The sequence below is a fragment of the Hyperoodon ampullatus genome (assembly GCF_949752795.1).
Source record: "Hyperoodon ampullatus genome assembly, chromosome: 18".
Classification (NCBI taxonomy): Eukaryota; Metazoa; Chordata; class Mammalia; order Artiodactyla; family Ziphiidae; genus Hyperoodon; species Hyperoodon ampullatus.
Window position 1 is genome coordinate 7,230,337 of NC_136931.1, and position 19,275 is coordinate 7,249,611.

Sequence of the window (19,275 nt, forward strand, 5' to 3'; positions counted from 1 at the left end):
CTTGGTGTAAATACTCCCACCATGATTGAATTCAAGCTACCAACGTGTCACCCCTGACTGTGGAAGTGGGAAGAGATGTGCTTCCAAATGTGCCTCGGCTCCAGCACACCCCGGGGTCAGTCCAGTCTAGTCCACAAATCTTAGGTGCAGAGCTCTGTGACTATCACAAATTCTCCTGTGTAATAAACAGCCACCAGACCAGGGCTCCTCCTCTTGATACTTCGGACATTTGGGGCCAGACAGTTCAGATGATTCCGGGCTGCTCTGTGCGTGGCAGCGTGTTCAGCAGCATCCCTGACTTCCACCGCTGGATGCCAGCAGCACCCCTCCTTCTGCAGCCCAGAATGTCTCCGGATGTTGCCAGAAATCGCCTGGGGGTCAGAGCTGCCCCCAGCTGAGAACCACTGACCAAGATCAAGATGTGAAACATTTCCAAGAACCCAGCAGTTCCTCTCACGCCTTTCCACCTAACTCCCTGCCCCGAGGCTGCCACTATTCTGGCCTCTATCACCAGAGGTTTGTTTTGCCTGTCACTGAAACTCAAGGAACGAGATTCACACTCTCTGTATCTTTCGGGCCTGGCTTCTTCTGCTCCATATTATGTGTGTGAGATTAGCTCACAGCTTGCTGGTTGCACTCGTTTGTTCATTCTTGCTGTCCTGCAGTGTGCCTTCGTGTGAACACACCACAACTTACCCGTTCTACTGTTGTAGGACACTGGGGTTGAGGCAGATTTTAGTTTGGGGCTATTACAAATAATGCTGCTGTCAACCTTCTTGTACATGCCTTCTGATGAATATACCAAAGGGATGAGGAGCTGGGTCCCAGGGTTTATGTGTGTTTAGCTTCTGTAAAGCCTTCCCAGCTGACTCTGACACGCAGCCAGGGTTGAGACTCGTTGCCGTGGACCACGTTAATTACGCCTCTGGCTTCTTTCCTCACAGCCCTGATGAAATCGCTCGCTTTCTCGTTCCCACCCCTCCACCCACTGCTACACCATCCGCTCTGGGAGGGCAGGGGGGCCCATCGGCTGGTTTACTTTTGTGCCTTCAGCACCTGGCACAGCAGGGACCCTCACTGAACAAGTGTTGAAAGGATGAAAGAAGAATAAAGGCTGGCTGTTGCTGTCCCCAGTCCCCTCCTTGTGGAACTGCGTGCACGGGTCCTAATTCTGGTTGTTTCCATCTCTGCCCTTCTCCTAGGGTGGGAACTGGGAAAGAGATTCCATTCTGCTTCCTGCTTCCAAGTCAGGGAAACCCTGCTCTAGGGCACCCAGGCAGAGCCTTGGAGACACAGAGGGAAAACGCTGGCAGGTGCTGTTTCCTGTTCCTGCCCCGAAACCTAAGTCCCAGCTCAGGTGTCCGCAGAGCGAGCCCGGGGAGGGTGGATGAGGCAGAGGCTTCAGGAGGAAGAGGAGCCTGCGAGTCTGTGACACCCCTGATGCTCTTCCTACTTCCTGGGGTGGCCTGGGTTTGAAATGCATGCAGATCAGCTCCAGAGCTGCAGTGTATGAGGCCAAGGGCAAGTGACCATCCATGTACACAGGGATGCCGAGGATGGTTGTACAGGCCATGCCTTACTCTCTACTGCCTCCACCTTTTTTTTTTTTTTTTTTTTGGCTTTTAATATAACATGCTGTAGGGCATGGAACAGGCACCTGGGAATGACCAGCATGACATCTTCATGTTGCCCTGTTTGCACAGGTTTCCAGTGATGCTCCACTGCCTTTTCTTTACGGACTGAAATATATTCCTGCGATGCTCCCAGCTCTAGCGGTGCCTGGACACATTCTGGTCTTCTCCGAGTTGTGCAGTACTCCACCTGAACAACTGGACAGGGCGGCTGCAGCAGATGCCATCTGTGCTCTGCACATCATACCTTCTCTGATGACCCCAGAGATCACCATAGAAAGTTCTATATGACTAATGGCATCCACGTCACTCTGCATCCCAGGAGCCAACCTCAATCCGGGAAGAACGGGAGCTGGTAAGTAACTACCCCGGTGCCATCATCCCTCAGGGGAGGGACTCCGAGAGAACATTCCACGGTCTCCCGGGAGGTCCCACTGGGACACGCACAGGTGCCTGCAGTGGTCACCTGCTTACGAACATTGAGTCTGCTGGCTGTCCTCCCTTCCCAGGCTCCCTCCCACTGCTTCCTGGGGTTACCTCCCTCATAAGCTGCTTGCACCCAAACCCTAGGGGACCCAGGACAGTGGCTCTGTCATGCCTTCTTCTGGTTACATGTGCCCGGTGGTGAGAAATCTTCAGAATAAAACACTTGTTCCTAAAGCCAAGTCAACACGACGGCCCTGCAGTGCCAGTATTGATTCACAGTGTTTGCTTTTCCAGTCACATCCCTGGGTTCTGGGCCCTGGCACCAGTGAATACAGGGGATTTGGCAAACACACTTGAGGCAGGCCCAGTGGAAGCCACTCCACCTTCCTGCCTGGCCAGGTGTGTACAGGTCACCGTCCCTGGGGCAAGCGTGTCCCACCCAGGCCCTCCCGAGGCAGTGGGAACTGACCTGTTGATGAACTCTTCATAGCAGGAGTAGATGGCGGCCAGGCACACAGCCACCAGGTTGGGCAGGACCCGGGGGTGGGGGCAGTGCCCCGTGGGGCCGTGCATGCTGGAAAAGAGCAGAGGGCTAGGTGAGAAGGTGACGGCAAGGACGGGGAGGCCGGGGCGCCCTTCAGACACACGCTGGGGGGTGGGGATGGGGGGCACCCCAAGTCCTCTGCTGGGGAGTTGGCAACACCGGGATTTGCGTCCTGGCTCTGCCATGTGCAGGCAGCAGAGAGCCAAGCTCTGGACCGTGGGCTCCAGATCCAGGGGGCCTGGGTTCACGCCCAGCTGAGTGGCCTTGGCAAGCTTCTTAAACTCTCCACTCTTTCCTAAGCTATAAAATGGGGACAACGGCCCCCTCCTCAGTGGGTACCATGAGGATACAATTTTCTAATTCATGGGAAGAGTTAGCAGACAGTGGCCATACGTCCTGTGTCTGTAGTTCATGCCCAGTGGTTCTGTAACAATTACTCACCTCATTTTCCTTTCCAAGTGGCCTGCTTTGAAAGAAAAGTTATTATGGTCATCCTGATCCTGGCCTAGCATGAGGTCTGGGACACATTTGCTAAGTCCTCCATAAAGGCCAGCCATTGTTATTCGTCACAGCGATGTCTGTGCCTCAGTTTTCTCATCTGTAAAATGGGGCTAATATCCCTACTCCCAGGGCTGCTTGGGGCCTGGGGATAATACCTGTAACATTCCTGGAAAATCGGTGTGGCTGTTGGGACTAAGAGGCCTAACCTGAAACAATTTCGTAAACCATTACTGGGTGCTTTAAAGGGACCCTGGAGTCACCAGGGTTCTAGCAGGACTATTTTTTTTTGGCTGCGCCACGCGGCACACAGGATCTTAGTTCCCCCACTAGGGATGGAACCCGTGCCCCCTGCAGTGGAAATGCGGAGTCTTAACCACTGCACTGCCAGGGAAGCGCCCAGAAGGACACATTCCTTGGGTTTGGAAATGCTTTGTGAGTTCCAGGTGACTATCTTTCGGAACCGCCTTCAACAGGCTATCACGATTTTCTTAAAAAATGAGAAGAGTAGTGATGACGACCACTCACGTTCCCATCACACTTAGGCACTGTTCTTGGTGTTTATGTGTATAAGCTCACAGAATCCTCACGTTACCTAGATGAAGTAAGTACTATAGTTCTCATCTTACGGATGAGAAAACTGAGGCACAGAGAAAAATTTTTAAAAATCAAAGCAAAACACCCCCTCCCCGCCCCAAACACCAAAAGTAAGAGTCAGAGTATCAGGCCTCCTCTAGGCCAAGTCTGGGAGGCGGCTGTTCAAATCCCCAATGATGACTCTCCTGGGCTAGCAGGAGATCGTTCCCTACACACCCAGCACCCACAGGTGGGATCCACAGAAACTCTCTTATTATTTAGGACTGTTAACCATTTCCCGAGTTCCTACTGAGCATCAGGCACTGTGCTAGGGGCTTCCTCATATATCATCTTACTTAACTGCATGACAACCCCTGTGGATAGCAGAGGAAAGAGGATCAGAGAGGTACAGCGACTGGCTCAAAGTCACACAGCAAGTGAGTGCCTCAGACCACATGGGGTCAGGAGGACGCAGGAGACCCTCGTGGAAGATGAGACGCTTGAGGCCTCTGAACGCCAGCAGGTCCTCTCCAGGCATCAATGGAGTGAGTGGTTCTGGGTGCAGAGGAAAGCTGGCTTGCAGGCCAGGAAGGGGAGGGGGCCCGGCTGAGGAACCCACCTCTGAATGAACTTCTTCACCACCTCCATCCCCGCGTTGAGCTCGTTCAAGGCAAGGATGTACTCCTGAGTAAACAGCCTCAGTCGCGGGCACTTGCCAAAGTCCTGCAGAGAAAGCAGAGGGCAGGAGCTGGGGAGACAGGCAGGCAGGAGGCCAGAGGGGTGGTGGGACCCCACTCTGCCCCGAGACACTGGGGTGGAAGGCAACAGGGACATGCCAGCCATCTCCTCTTCCTAGAAGCACACGTATCTTTCACTCGAAGGGACCGGCCCTGTCACCCTCTCCTCACAACTCCCGACGGCTGCCCGTGGAGATGGGAGATGTCCTGCCACAGGAGGGTCCCTGACACGTGTCACCCACCCTGTGGGTCAGCGTGCCACCCAGACGTGCTCGGAGAACAGCCCGGCTGGTGTGTTTCCCTTCTGTGCGGCTGCACGGGGGCCTGCAGACGCCCAGCTGGCCTCCAGCGAGGACCAGCTCCTCTTCTGCAGTCCCCCGAGAGTTTCTGGGCCCCCTGCTTTCTCAGCTCAGAGGGGAAAGGCGAGCGTCCGAGGTGGCTGTCGGCTCGGGGACTTGTCAGGAGAAGCAGCACAGGCGGTGCAGGAGAGAAGGGTGTGGGCCAGGAAAGGGCTGCGTCCCTTCCCACGTCACTGGACTTCTGAACCCGCGTGCTGGGGTGCGAACGGCCGGGAGGGCAAGTCACAGTGTGGTGATGAGGTTGACCAGCAAGACCTCACAGGGAAGCCTGGTGGTCTCCAAACTCCTGTTTCTTCTCCTGCCCCCGCTCAGGGGGAACCCATTTAATAAAAAGCAACCTGGATCAGGACTCTAATCTAAAATAAAGCCTGTGGAGACTTTCCTTGTGGATCTCACCGATCCTGCGGGCCCTGGGGAAAGCTCAGATCAGAACACGGCCCGCCCATGCCCTCCTACCAGCTCACAGGAGCGAGTTTCTAGAGTGCCTGGTGCTTCTTCACCTGGAGTGAGAGGCTGACTTAGGATCCTCAAGACGATGGGGGCTCATCCGCTTCCATCCTGCCTACTAGGGTTATGCCTTTGCATACGGAGGGCAGCAAAAGCCACGAGAAAGCTTGGAAGGATCTACACATGCGCGTGCGTGCGCACACACACCACAAATACGTATGTACATACACGCACACGCAGAGCATTGGGCTAGAGGATGGGGTCCCTGCATGAAGAGAAGATGGAAGCTTGATTGTGCTTTCAAACTGAGGAAGTTGCCCAGAGGCCCTGAGTCCCCGGGAAAAGGGTAACAGGAAAGCTGTGTGGCCTTGTGCAGCCATGGCCCTCTCTGGGCCTCACTGTCCCCACTGGGGAATGAGAGTTGAAGAAACGATCTCTAAGGCCCCTTCCACACTTAACGTTTTATGATTCTACGAAAACTGATTCAACTAAACCCTGCTAACTGCCACTACCTTTGTTATTAGATTTCTGGATAGTCAAGGTCATTTCCTTGGAAATTAACATTATAGATGGGTCTGGTGGCCTTTTAACATGTGGGTGAGGGACATTTTGCCGCTTTGGCAAAGTCAAATATGTTGCCTTTGGAAAGTGGGAGGTCCGATCACGGTCCACTAGGGACCACAGCCATGTCTTCTTGCTTCCTCTGCCACAAGAACACACCAATGAGTGGCACGTGGGCACAGGAACCGTGATCATTCTTGGGGATGCAGTTGAACAAACTGTTCATACTTAAGGAATGCTTCCATTTGTATCTAGGTTTTTTTTGTTTTTTTTTTTTGCCGTACGCGGGCCTCTCACTGTTGTGGCCTCTCCCGTTGCGGAGCACAGGCTCCGGACGCGCAGGCTCAGCGGTCATGGTTCACGGGCCCAGCCGCTCCGCGGCATGTGGGATCTTCCCGGACCGGGGCACAAACCCGTGTCCCCTGCATCGGCAGGCGGACTCTCAACCACTGCGCCACCAGGGAAGCCCTGTATTTTTATTGTGGCCCAAGGAGTAACATTCTTTGAGACTCTTAACCTAGATTCAGTTTGCTCATCCCTGAAACGGGACACGGGATATAGTGACAAAAGATGCACTCTGAGAGTAGGGGAAGCTCTGAAATCCCAGAATACCACGGGGGTGTGTGACCTTCCCCATTTCCCAAACATTCAGGCGTGTCCTTGAGAAACACTGCACCGGGGGTGAAGAGAAGTCAGGGCTCAGGCTGTGCTGACAGGTCTGTGGCTGGCGGCAGGCAGTGACCAGACACCCCACGCCAGCTCCGAAACGCTGTCCCGGCCGATCACTTAGCTTTAGGGAGTGTGAAGTGGGTGACACTGAAGGCCCGCCGCGCTTCCCGTGCCTGGTGTGAGCCACAGTCACATTTGTCTCTTCTGCAGGAGGGCCTAATTCCCCCACCCTGTCCTGTCCACAGTTCTCTTTGACACAGTTCAGTGTGTAGTTAGTGGACTTTAAGAGCCAGTGGGATCGTGAAGCGTTACAGCATGCCCAGACCCCGGGAGCACGCGGGGGAGTTCTTTAAAAGTGAAGTAAGCATTCAGGCCTGAGGGTCCCCGGTCTCTGCCAGGCCACAAAAGACGCTATAAATTCTGGATCTGCCTTGTAGCTGTTCTGATTTTTATCCAGAAAATTACATAGTCAACACTTCGGGCCCATAAAACTAACCAGGTATAAGGGAGACGCTGTATGGTTAAGCCTTGGGAGGATGCCTGAAATTTGACATTTTCCCCTTTGAAGTCAGATGTCCTAAAAGAACCCTTATTAAACAGCCTATTGACTACCATGGAATGCGCAAAAATGCTTACGCACCTGAGGAGGCAGGGACCCTGGCCAGGGCTGCCCTGGGGATGTGGCTCTGTCACTGACATGTGATGAGAGAAGGTCCTTTGCAAAAGAAACTCCAGAACCTTTGCTCTGGACTCTGAAAGGGCATGGCCCTCCCCTCACACCACATCCACAGTGACTTTAAAGTTAACAATCAGGGGACTTCCCTGGTGGCGCGGTGGTTAAGAATCCGCCTGCCAATGCAGGGGACACGGGTACCAGCCCTGATCCGGGAAGATCCCACATGCCACGGAGCAACTAAGCCCACGTGCCACAACTACTGAGGCCGCACACCACATTTAGTGAAGCCCGCACACCTAGAGCTCGTGCTCCGCAACAAGAGAAGCCACCGCAATGAGAAGCCCGTGCACCACAACGAAGAGCAGCCCCCGATCGCCACAACTAGAGAAAGCCCGCGCGCAAAAACGAAGACCCAACGCAGTCATAAACAAACAAACAAACAAACAAACAAACAAACAAACAAACGGGGGACAAAAAAAGTTAACAATCAGGGACCTTTTCCTCCCAGCTGGCCGAGGCCAGAGAGCACCCTTGCAATGATTAAAGCCTAAATTAAGGCAGCACCACCCCCCATCCCCCAGGGGAGTTTCTTTGTTAGTCCTGAAGAAAGAATTGCATGGAGTATTCCCTTCAGCTGTGTTCAGAAAACAATAAATACATTTATCTCAAATTAAGGAGGATCTCAGAAATAAGCAACAATTTAATTATGGTGTGTGATCACTCAGGGAGAATGGTAAAGAGAATCTGTAGGGTACCAACATGGTACAACCGGTAGTGGCTGCTTGGAATGCTGTGTGGAGAAAGACTCTGAAGCTACCTCTGGGCTCTGCAGGAGGAGTGCTGTAATCGGCTAATGATGTCTGCCACGGGTGTGGGATGGGAGAGGGCGGCGCATGTGTCATACCTTCCATTCCTGACTGGGGAAGGGGGTAGGTTATGTACTATTCTTTGGGGATCTGGTGTCGAGACAGGTAAGCTACCTCACAAACCAAATTGTGAGCAGGTCACCCCTTTTCAGAGCTGTTTTCACATGCTGCCTCTCGACAGGGTAGGGGGGCAGTAGTCACGGTCACCCCACAACCGATTCAGTGGCCCAACGTGTGATGCAATGACACAGATGCCTCCACACCACCCAGGCGACGTCAGTCCAGGTTGGTGGCTGGCTCAGCAGAGCCTGTTGGAACACCAGCCCTTGCTTCAGACTGCCGGCTCCCTAGCACCACTCATGAGAGACCACACCTGCCCACAGGTCCCTGAGTAACCTACAGAAATCACAGCTGCCCACAGGTTCCGGGAGGAACCCACGGCACTTTCTGGGTCTCCGCTTCCTCATCTGCAGAAGGAGGTCACGGGCCGTCAAGGGGGTCACATGACGTAATACACTGGAGCATCGCACTGTATCCGGCTCTGAAAGGTGCTCCGTAAATACCTGAGAGTAGGCGCTAGTTGTGCTTATTCCCAGCTGTGGCCCTGGGGCCAGTTAGAGGACTTTGCTCAGCCTCAGTTTCCCCACGTGTAATACAGAGAAAACAATGACATTTGCTGCTCTCACTGGACTGAGGACCGAATGCAAAAGGGCCGCAGATTCCAAGAGCCTGGACCACTGAGCGCGTAATGAAATTCTGTGCCTATGTTTTTTAAAATTAACTAATTTAAGGCTGTACTTTATGCGAACTTCCTCGATTTCCCCCTAATGTCCTTTTTCTGTCCCAGGATCCCATCCGGAAAACTCCACTGCAATTACTCATCATGTCTCCTAGGGCCTCTAGGCTGTGACCGCTTCTCAGACTCTCCTTGTGTTCAATGACCTGGCAGTTCTGAGGGCCATCAGGTGTTCTGTAGAATGTCCCTCAGCTGGGATTAGTCTGACGTTTTTGTTATGATTAGACTGAGCTGGTGGGTTTGAGAGAGAAGACCCCCAAGGTCCAGGGCCCTCCTCCTCACGTCACATCAAGGGTACATGTCGCACTGTGACTTAACACTGGGGATGCTGACCCTGACCTCTGGCTGAGGTCACGACTGTCAGGTTTCTGCACTGTACAGCCCTCTTTCCGCCCTTTCCATGGACGCTCCTATGGGTAGCCCCCTCTTAAGGAGTGAGGAGTTCACTCCCCTTCCTCGAGGGCCGAGTTTCTACAGATATTATTTGTGACTCTACACACCTGTCTCTTCTCCCCCAGCCACATTATTTTTGTCATTCTTACCGTGGAAAGAGTCCTCCTGTTGTCTTAAGAGCAAAAGACAGAACCAAGCAGGGTAGGGTGCATGAAAACCCACAGGGTGCAACAGAATCCCAAGCCCAGTCCCTGGCCATCAGCCGCCAACCCCAATCCCAAATCTTTGGAAAAGTGAAAGACTGGAAGCTTGTGCCCCTCCCCTGGCTCTGCGGTCCGGGTGTCGGGGGAACTTACCATGTTATGCTTGAGGATTCTCTGGACCACGGGGGTGAACACTTCGATGACCACCATGGACCGGGGCCGCTCTCTGCAGTGCTGGGGAGGCAGGAGGAAATGGTCAGCGCCGAGCCTGGCGGGGTCCAGCCAGGATCTGCGGAAGCCCTGACCGTGGTCTGTGGCTCAGGGCAGTGAGCCCAGCTCTGGTGCCTGGGTTCCCCTGCTCAATGCTGCTGCATACCTTTTTGTTCAATTTGGGGGAGTGAGAAAAGTGGGTGGGGATGGGATCTTCTGTTTGCTTTTTGTTTTGATCTGACTGACGGTCTGAGATGGTTTCAGGGGGTACTGACAGGAGTCCGTTCCCACACGATCCTATTTAACAGGGCAAGATCCCCATAGCTCTGAGGTTCGGCATGCGTGGTCTAACAGAGGAGTCTCTTGAAAATCAGGTGCAAGGATACCGGGGGTTAGTGCTTGGATGCCAGAATCTCGAAAATTCTGTGACTTCTCAATTGAAGGCTTTGATAAGCTGGCTGCAGGGTACAGGCCACACGCAGCTCTTGGGTGTATTTTATCTCACCAGCGTGGGGTTTTGTTTTTCAAAGTGAAATTGAAGGCCTTCGGGTGGAACAGATGATGTGCTGCTCCACCACGTTTAAACCTGCCTGGGCCTGAAGGTGCTGTTTCCAACCCTGGAAGAGGACACTGGACTTGGGATATTAGAAATCCTAGACACTTCTTTTTTTTTTTTTTTTTTTTTTTTGCGGTACGCGGGCCTCTCACTGTTGTGGCCTCTCCCGTTGCGGAGCACAGGCTCCGGACGCATAGGTTCAGCTGCCATGGCTCACGGGCCCAGCCGCTCCGTGGCATGTGGGATCTTCCTGGACCGGGGCACGAACCTGTGTCCCCTGCATCGGCAGGCAGACTCTCAACCACTGTGCCACCAGGGAAGCTCCCTAGACAATTCTTGATACGTAAACTTTCCCCAAATCTCGGGGTCCTGGCTTCCAAGTCTGGCAGGAGAGGCTGCCTGGGCGTGTCCAGAGAGCTGGCCAAGTGGACCCGGTGGAGGCGACTTTGTTCCCTCAAGCCTTCCTCTCTGGGTGGGCTGCCTGGTGGAGGAAGTGCTGAGGCTGCGACTCCAACCGCCCCCCGAGGGAAAACAGCCCTGAGTCTCACCAATCCCTGTGCCTGGGTCCCCCGCTCCAAACGGCAGGGCAGCTACCCAGGGAGTTCTATCAGGAAATGCCAAAAGGGATGGTTTCCTCCACATCACTGCTTTTCAAACTGTGCTACCAGGAACCCTCAGGTATGATTTACTTTGAACAAAGGTCCATTGTTCTAGAACAAAAGTCTGAACACCGTGAGATCTGGGAGAAACCACCCAGCTTGAGAGGGGAACAAGGAGCAGGTCTGGATTAAATGGGACAAAATACTGAGAGAGGAGATGACCCACCGGGACAGGTAAGGGAGCAGCTGGCCGCTCTCTCAGGAGCCCAAACACTGGGTGACCTGACTGCCCTGCTTGGGGGCACAACGCCAGGTGCTGGGGGCAGAGAAGGCCCGTCTTAGTTGTGTGCAGTCCCACCAAGTGGTTATTCCTTCTGCAGCTGTTCCCCACGGGGGAGGGGGGCCTTGGTACAGCACAGGGCCCGATGCCTAGACACGCTCTTGCACACACACACACAACTGTACACTCGGGGCTCACCCGCGTGGGCCAGAGGGCACGCACTGGCACACGCCCACATTAAGAGATGCACCTGGGCATTTCAGGTAGCAGGCTGGGCCCACCCTCTGCTCTGTGGGTCGCTGGGAAAGGTCTGCTGATGGAGAGACAGGGCCAAAGAGGATGATGCGATCCTGTCTCCCTAAAGCTTGCGTCCCCTAACACACGCAGAGAGCATGCTCCCTGGGTGAGGAGACGGGAGCAATAAGTGCACCACGGTCCCCTTTACCCCAGGACCAGCAGGGCCCCAGGAGCCCGCTCTGCCACGCCACGCGCCTGTCTCACTGGTGCACACAGCCCACACCCCCAAAGGACGGTGTGTGGCCGTGGAAGGAACAAGCTCGGTGAAGGGGGTCGCCAAGAGGAAGCGCTGGGAAAGCAGCAAGCCCAGGCCCTGCGACTTTCCAAGGACATCAGACCACTGCATTTAAAAAAATCACCCAGCAAAGGATCAAACAGGATCGTGTGCTGGTCCAGCCCCCGGGCCACCAAGGTGCTCTCAGACGGGGGATGCCTGGTCCCTGACGTGCCCTGGGGATGTTCCACGTAAATCCCACTGCAAGGCTGGCGTGGGGTCCCTGGGACTGGATGTCCTGCTCCGGGGCTCCACCAAGCTCACCTGGCATCCCCCGCCTGCCTGCCCTGTTCAGGGAAAGCCCCACGGCTGTGCCCTCACTGTGGGCCGGCCGGTGCTCACAGGAGCCTTGGCTAATAATAATAGCCCAGCTCTGATGTCAGGAGCTCAGAGAGTCTGCTGCAAACTTCTCCCAAGACAGCCAGGAAGACATTCCAAGGAAAACTCTGATGCTCCTCCCTGACCTGCTGGTCTGACCCTGGGTCTCGCTTATCACCTGTCTGGCGGGGAGGGGGCTGTAACCCAAGAACGGGGTGCCTGGCTTGTCTCTGGCTGTGTCTGGGGCCCTGAGCTGGGTCGGGGTGGGGGGAGGGTCTACGTTTGGTTTTCAGCAAATTTTGCAAAACCAACCCCTGCCATATGCACATACAGAGACAGGCTGCTTCCTGAAAACACAGCCCCGCTTCAGCAGTGCCGTACCTTGCAAAAGAATTCACAGAGATCTGGTGGCGGATGGTTGTTTTCCAGCAAAGGAGCGATTGCCTGAAAGAAAAGGAACAAACGTCAGGTGGAATCCCTTGGAAGGAACCGTAAGGGTGGGGGGGTGTCTACGTTAGATGGTTAACTCACGGTGGAAAGCGCAACCTCCTTGTCACCCTCTGGGCAAAAAAGCCATCCTCTAACTTGCCGGCCAGAGCTCCTAAATTGTATGTGTGTGGCGGGGGGTACGTGGCTCCCACTGAGAAGCTGATAAAATCTCTGGGCTGCCCCTGAGAAAAATATACATCTGTAACGATGCATGCAACTTTAGGGGTTTCACGACCTGCTGATGTCCATCCGCGTCCCCCGTGGATCAACAGTCCCTGCCTACGAGGCAGGACGCGTGGTGGTTATAAGCCCAGGCTTTGTGGGCAGAGTCCTGGGTGCAAGTCCGCCTTCAGGCACTTGCTATGATGTGACCATTAGAGCAAGTTATTTCATCTCTCTTAACCCTGTGGTCCCCACCAGGAAGGTAGACCAGAGAGCATCACTTTGAGGGTGAGCGGAGGTAATCTGTGCAGAGAGGGCCTCTTAGCCTGGCCCTGTTAGCACCTGGGGCTGGCCCTTGCTTGCAGCGCAGCTGTCCTGTGCACTGCAGGATGTCTGGGAGCATCCTTACTCTCAACCCCCAACCCAACTGTGACAATCAAAACTGTCTCCAGATGCACTTCATTTTATAAAAATTAAGGGAGGTTAGAATTTCTAATGCCCCTTGACTTCATTCCTCACCGAGCCTTTTTTTTTTTTTAATTTTTAAAAATTTGGCTGTGCTGCGTGGTGTGTGGGATCCTAAGTTCCCCAACCAGGGATTGAACCCGCGCCCCCTGCATTGGAAGTGTGGAGTCCTAACCACTGGACTGCCAGGGAAGTCCCATCACCGAGCCTTCTTAGGCCAGCTGTACACTGTTACTGGTTCCCACTGCCATTCCTGTGCAAGGTTCCCATGACTCAGATAGTGTTGATTTTTTATTTTTCTGCCTCTTTCATAATTTCTGTTTTAATGATTTTGCTAAATTTCAAATTCAAATAAAAAATTGGAACAATGGAGAAAAAGCTATGTCCAGACATTGCCAAATTCCCCTTGGGGGACAAAATCGGCCCCAACTGAGAAGCCCTGGTGTAAAGTGCCTCTCCCAGCCTGCGATAAGGCCAGCTCTACAGAAACATTCATTATGGGATGGATGGTTAATGCCTATGTGAGGTCCACTCGTTGTCCAGTTCCACACTGGTCACAACAGTAGGAAACGGGAAACCCAGGACCCAGCGCTGAGACTGCCGGGCTGTGTGACTGAGTGAGCAGCTCGGGCTCTCTGGACATTCGTCTTCTAGTCTATAAAACGTGGAAAACTAGAGTTACCAATTCACAGGGTTGTTGGGGGGAGGTGATGAGAGAAAACTCTAGAAACTTTGGTGTCTCAGGCTTGGGATAAACCCACTGCCTGGAGTACAGTTTGTCACTGACACTAGCACAGGGGGACCGTCTTGGGCTGTACTGGACACGGCGGCAATTTCGCCCGGCCCCTCAGGAAGGCTCTGTGATGACAGGGTCTCCCCATCACTGAGCCCCGTAGCCCAGACCCTGCCTGCTTGGTTTCAGAGGGTCTCCTGGCTCTGCTTCCGCAAGCAGGGCCTTTGGATGTGGGTGGGTACCCCTCGGTGAGGGCTTCCGCCTGTCTCAGGACCGTTAGGGGAAGGAACACGTAGCTCGATGGCAGTAGGGGATGACCACCAGCCCATCTTCCCCATTATGTGGAAGGTGAAGTCATCAAAGCTGAGGCTCTGCTTCACAGCAGCGACGGTCAGGCTGATCAACAAGTGGAGACGGGGCCCAGGGTCTTACTCGCCTAGGGCTATGCGGTCCAACATGGTAGCCACTAGCCACGTGTAACTCTTCCCGTTGTAACTGACACGGAAGAAACGATTTCTTTCTTTTCTTTCTTTCTTTTTTTTTTTGGCCACCCTCCTTGGCTTGCGGGATCTTAGTTCCCCAACCAGGGATTGAATCCGTGCCCCCTGCAGTGGAAACGCGGAGTCTCAACCACTGGACCGCCACAGAATTCCCAAGAAACGATTCTAAAGGAAATGAAATTAAAAGTGCAGTTCCTCAGTCACACTGACCGCATTTCAAGTGCTCACCAGCCCCATGAATCTAGTGGCCACCGCAATGCACGGCGCAGACGGAGAGCACATCCATCACCACAGGCAGCTCTCCCCGACGGTGTGGGAAGGGGGTCGGTGGGCTCCGACCTGACTGCAAGGCTGAGCCCACCACCCTCTCACAATCCCCCGCAGCCATGTGGACCAATCATTACACTGATGATAATAAGATACCAACAGCAACACCCACAATAGCCATAGCTGTTGCAGGCACTGCCTATGCTGGGCTCTGGGCTGTGTCATGTCACTTAATCTTCACCGTGTGCTGGGAGCGGGGTGTGCGTCTTGCCCTTTCCTCAGAGAGATGAAGTCTGCTGCCCAAGGTCGCATGGCTAGAATGTGCTGGGGCCAGATTTGAAGCCATGTGTGTGACCCAGGAGCCTGAATTATTCACCATGCTACTTCTCAGCCCGGGCTCTCCACATGACCAGGAAACAAGCAACCCGTCTGGTGACAACTCCATAGGAGGAGAAATGGGGCAATGAAAGACGATGAAACACCCCAACGTAGGCCGGGCCCACGGTTCAGGCTCTGCACGCTCATTTTCAGAAGTTCAGCGCCCGGCCTGTCAGATGGGGACTCTCTGCTGCCCATGCTGGTGAATGCAGGGAGAGGTCAGGCCACAGCATGGGTGGCGGGGCAGGGCAAGGGCCTCCCCCAGCCCTCGAGTCGCTGCCTGGCCCGCGGCTCTGCACCCCACACTGAGCTCTGGGACCACCTCTGGGAGGAAGGATCACGTGCAGGGTGTATCCTCCTGGCTTCAGCCCCTCCAGTCAAACTGGGCCCACCCCTTTCACAGGGATGACTCAAAGAATAAAGGATTGGGAACAGATGAAGCGCCCACAGTGGGCGTCAGGCGTGGGCTCCGCGCTTCCACAGCTATTATCTCATTTGATCCTCATGACAACTCTGTGAGGTCAAGCGGTAGTGATTTCCATTTGCACAGATGAAGAGACACAGGGTCAGGGAGGTTGTTACAAGGCCTGCCCCAGTCACAGAGTAAGGTTCGTTTTAGATCGTATTATTAATAAGATTTTATGTTTCTGCGGCATCTTGCTATGAGCCTAGCCCTCTTCCAAGCATGTTTGGTGTATTAGCCCATTTAACTTTCCCAGCAGCCCTGTAGGAAAAGGCACTATTATCACACGCATTTCATAGATGAGGAGACTGAGGCTTAGAGTGTCAAGTTAGCTGGAAATGATGTGAAGGGCCATCTGGTTAAATACAAACACTCTGGAGCCAGTGGAAAGAATGGAGTACGGGGTAGACCAGTGGTTCTCAACCAGGGTCACCTCTGCCCCCCTCCCAAGGGATATTAGCATGTATGGAGACAGTGCGATCATCACAACAGGGGAATGCTGGGTGGAGTTCTAGTGGGTGGAGGCCAGGGATGCTGCTCAACATCCTACAATGTCCAGGACGGCCCCATCACAAACAATCATCCGTGCCCAATTGTCACTAGTGTCGAGGGTGAGAAACCCTGGGTTAGACACGTGCTTGCATGTCTTGACTTGAAAGAAACTCCAAGACATGTTGTTAAGTGAAAAATCGAACACAGGACAACACATCAAGCTTCACATCTTTAATGTTAAAAGCAAAAACTAAAAACACAACCGTGTCTGTCTCTGTGGGTTTGTCACCCCATGAAAACCTCCAGGGCTGCCTCTGAAGGGGCCGCTGGGATGAGGTGAAATCTTTTTTTTTTTTTTAAACAATGAAAATATACTCACGAAATCCTTACAGAAGTACTTCAAAGAATATTTTAAAGATATTTTAAGTGAAATTAAAAGCTCTTCCATTACTCGCCCAAGGTCACAGCTGGTAGGGGGTGAGCCCAGGGTCTGCACTCAGCTCTGAACTTGAACCACACTCAGCTTTAAGCCCACGTTCTTCACCAGCACGTGGGAACGCTGCCGGAGTCTGGACTCCAGGTCCACGCTTGTCCAGTGACACGTCAGCTGTTACCAGCTAACAATTACCCACGGCACTGATGCCTCACTGATGGGTTGAATAAAACCAACTTAAATTACTTGTGAAAGTAGTTTTGAAAAATAAGCGCATAAAAAACAAAACAAAAACCAAGCCCCGCTGGGAGAAGACTAATTGTCAACAGGTCAAATCAGAAAATGTAATGGCTGGAATGAAAGGCGACTACAGAAGGCTTCACGATAATAACAGCATTGGTAATAGAGAACACTGAAAGCAAGGCTGCAAAACGGGGGGCTGAGGGTCCGACCCTGAGATCAAATTCTTCCCTGTTCTCAGGCATCCCCGCTGAGCAGGGAAGCTCCACCCAGTCCCATTAAGGGGTCAGCCCAGCCAAATTAGCTGAATAAACACAGGCTGGATTTCTCAGATCACAATTCCTTTCCCAGGCTCCTCCCAAGTCCAAAGCCCTGACCCTCCTTCCAGGGCTGAGGTGCACAGTGGGACCCACAGGTGTTGCCAACCAGGAGGGGAAGATGCCAACTCCTTCCCCGGCACCCACGTCCTTGCCTGCTTCTCCACCAGCGAGAGCCTCTTTGCCTTGGCCTGTGCTGGGCTCCCTGCCTGGACTGCCTTTCCCAGGAGCATCCTATCCACCTGTTAAGACTCAGTTTGCTTACCTCCTCCTTGAAGCCCTCTGCCATCTCCCTCCCAGTCCCCTCCCTGAGAGAGGAGGTCAGGTGCCTGCCCTCTGTGCTCCCCTAACACCCTGAACAAATCTCAAGCCCGGACCACGTGATTTCTGGATTATCCATCAGGTTCTACCAGCACACAGTAATCCCTCAAGGGTAGCTCTGTCTGTGCAACAGAGACCAGCGTCTGGCACATACCTGTCCTCACATGTCAACGAATGTTTTGTTAAGTGAATTTATTAATTAGTAACATGCCAGAGAAAGGTGCTGGTGGGTGACTGGGGAGGTCCAGGCTGCTGCTGCCCCTGTTCTAGCAAGAGGAGGCAATGGGTGGTCAGAGCACAGCATGGGAAGAACCTTTATATTCTTAGCAGACACCCACTGAGCAGCTGCTATGCGCCAGACACTGCGGCTGGGACACCACAGAAGCTGCTGCCTTTACTCTCCATGATAAAAGCCCTAAGGCTCACCTCCTTTGGTGCCCACAGGACCCAGCTGCAGCATGGAGGGTGATTCTCCAGGCCAGGCTGGCCAGGGCCAAGTGGGTGGGCTCCCGAAGCCCTAAAGCAGCTCAGAGGGGCACGGTGTCTGGGATGTGGCCCTTGTGTCAAAGGCTGCAGCCGCGGGACCTCTTGGGCAGGTGAATGTTCCAGGTCCCTTCCTGGGCACACAAAGCTCTAGCCTCTCACTTCCATTTCAAGTTCTGCCTTCCTGCTTCCTACTTCCTTATGCTTTATGCTCCAGCAATGCTGAGGCTTCCAGAATATACCATGATGCTTTAAATCTCTGTGCATGGGACTTCCCTGGTGGTCCAGCGGTTAAGACTCCACACTCTCAAGCCCAGGTTCGATCCCTGGTCAGGGAACTAGATCCCACATGCTGCAACTAAAGATCCTGCACGCGGCAACAAAGATCCCATGTGCTGCAACTAAAGACCCGGCGCAGCCAAATAATTATTAAAAAAAAAAAGTTTCTCTGCATGTTTTGTTTTCTCTCTCTGGAAAGCCCTTCCCCTGTTTTGCCATCTGGCAAACTCCTATTGATCCTTCAAAATCCGGCTCAGACATCATTGCCTTTGGGAAGCTCTCTGGCTTCTTTCCCAGGTGAGTTTATCACTCTACTCTCTATGTGACACGCCTCTTATTTTTGCAGCGATCTCATTTAATAGACCAAGAACTCCTTGGGAGCAGGGGCCATCTTAGTTACCTGTGGATTCAAATACAGAGCTCAGTGCTTGGCACCTGGTAGGTGCACTTTCATTTCTTTCTTCTCTCTTGGGAGAACCACATTTCATAGTTTAAAATCACCCAGGAAGATATTTTACACCAAAGATGCTCACATCAAAGTCAAGTCCCAGAAGCTACCATCGCACTTTGCACATCAGAGGGAATTCAATCCGGGTTTCTAGTTGTGGATTAATTGGGAGCATGTCTTGGGGCAAGAAAGAGAAAGTTTACCTTTCAGCTAACAGGGTTATGGCTGAGAGTAAATTATACGGTCTCTGCCATCTCCGGCCTCCTCTCCCTGCGACCGACTCAGGAAGGAGGAGGCGATTAAGGCACATTTGCTACCAACCTCAGAGACTGATAATAACATCCCCCCAATCAGCTGGGGCTCTGACATGTGCAAAGGCAGGAGGGAGACATGTCTGGCCTGATAGAAAAGACAAAATTGGTCAAGGCCACCGTGCTGGTGGATGATGCTGGCATTTCAAGAGTTCACTCATACCAGGGGAGGCTTGTGGGCACAGGAGGTGGGCAGAGGGAGGGAGACTGCCCGGGACTTACCACAATGATGTTTTCATGCTCCTGGGTAGTCAAGTTTGTGTTCTGAAGGAGGAGCGGAGCGATCAGAGGAAAACAAAACAAAACACACCATTAATAAAATGGAAATTGGGAGATTGGAACTGACACATACACACTACTATACACAAAGGAGATAACTAATAAGGACCTACTATGTAGCACAGGGAACTCAATACTCTGTAATGGCCTATATGGGAAAAGAATCTAAAAAAGAGTGGATATATGTACACGTATAACTGATTTGCCTTGTTGTACAGCAGAAACACAACATTTTTTTCTTTTTTTTTTTTTTTGCGGTATGTGGGCCTCTCACTGCTGTGGCCTCTCCCGTTGCTGCT

General features: G+C 53.1%; 1 protein-coding gene across 1 annotated transcript in view; it reads right to left on the minus strand.

Annotated features, from left to right (window-relative positions):
- The window catches only part of CMIP (c-Maf inducing protein), a gene marked incomplete at both ends in the record, with an annotated part of 234,965 nt that overhangs the window by 26,805 nt on the left and 188,885 nt on the right, over window positions 1–19,275 (minus strand). Inside the window, 5 exons of the mRNA XM_079722952.1 lie at window positions 2,527–2,631; window positions 4,295–4,398; window positions 9,536–9,616; window positions 12,298–12,360; window positions 18,920–18,961. Coding sequence (XP_079579078.1) covers window positions 2,527–2,631; window positions 4,295–4,398; window positions 9,536–9,616; window positions 12,298–12,360; window positions 18,920–18,961 — 395 coding nt within the window. The remainder of the gene's footprint in view (window positions 1–2,526; window positions 2,632–4,294; window positions 4,399–9,535; window positions 9,617–12,297; window positions 12,361–18,919; window positions 18,962–19,275) is intronic.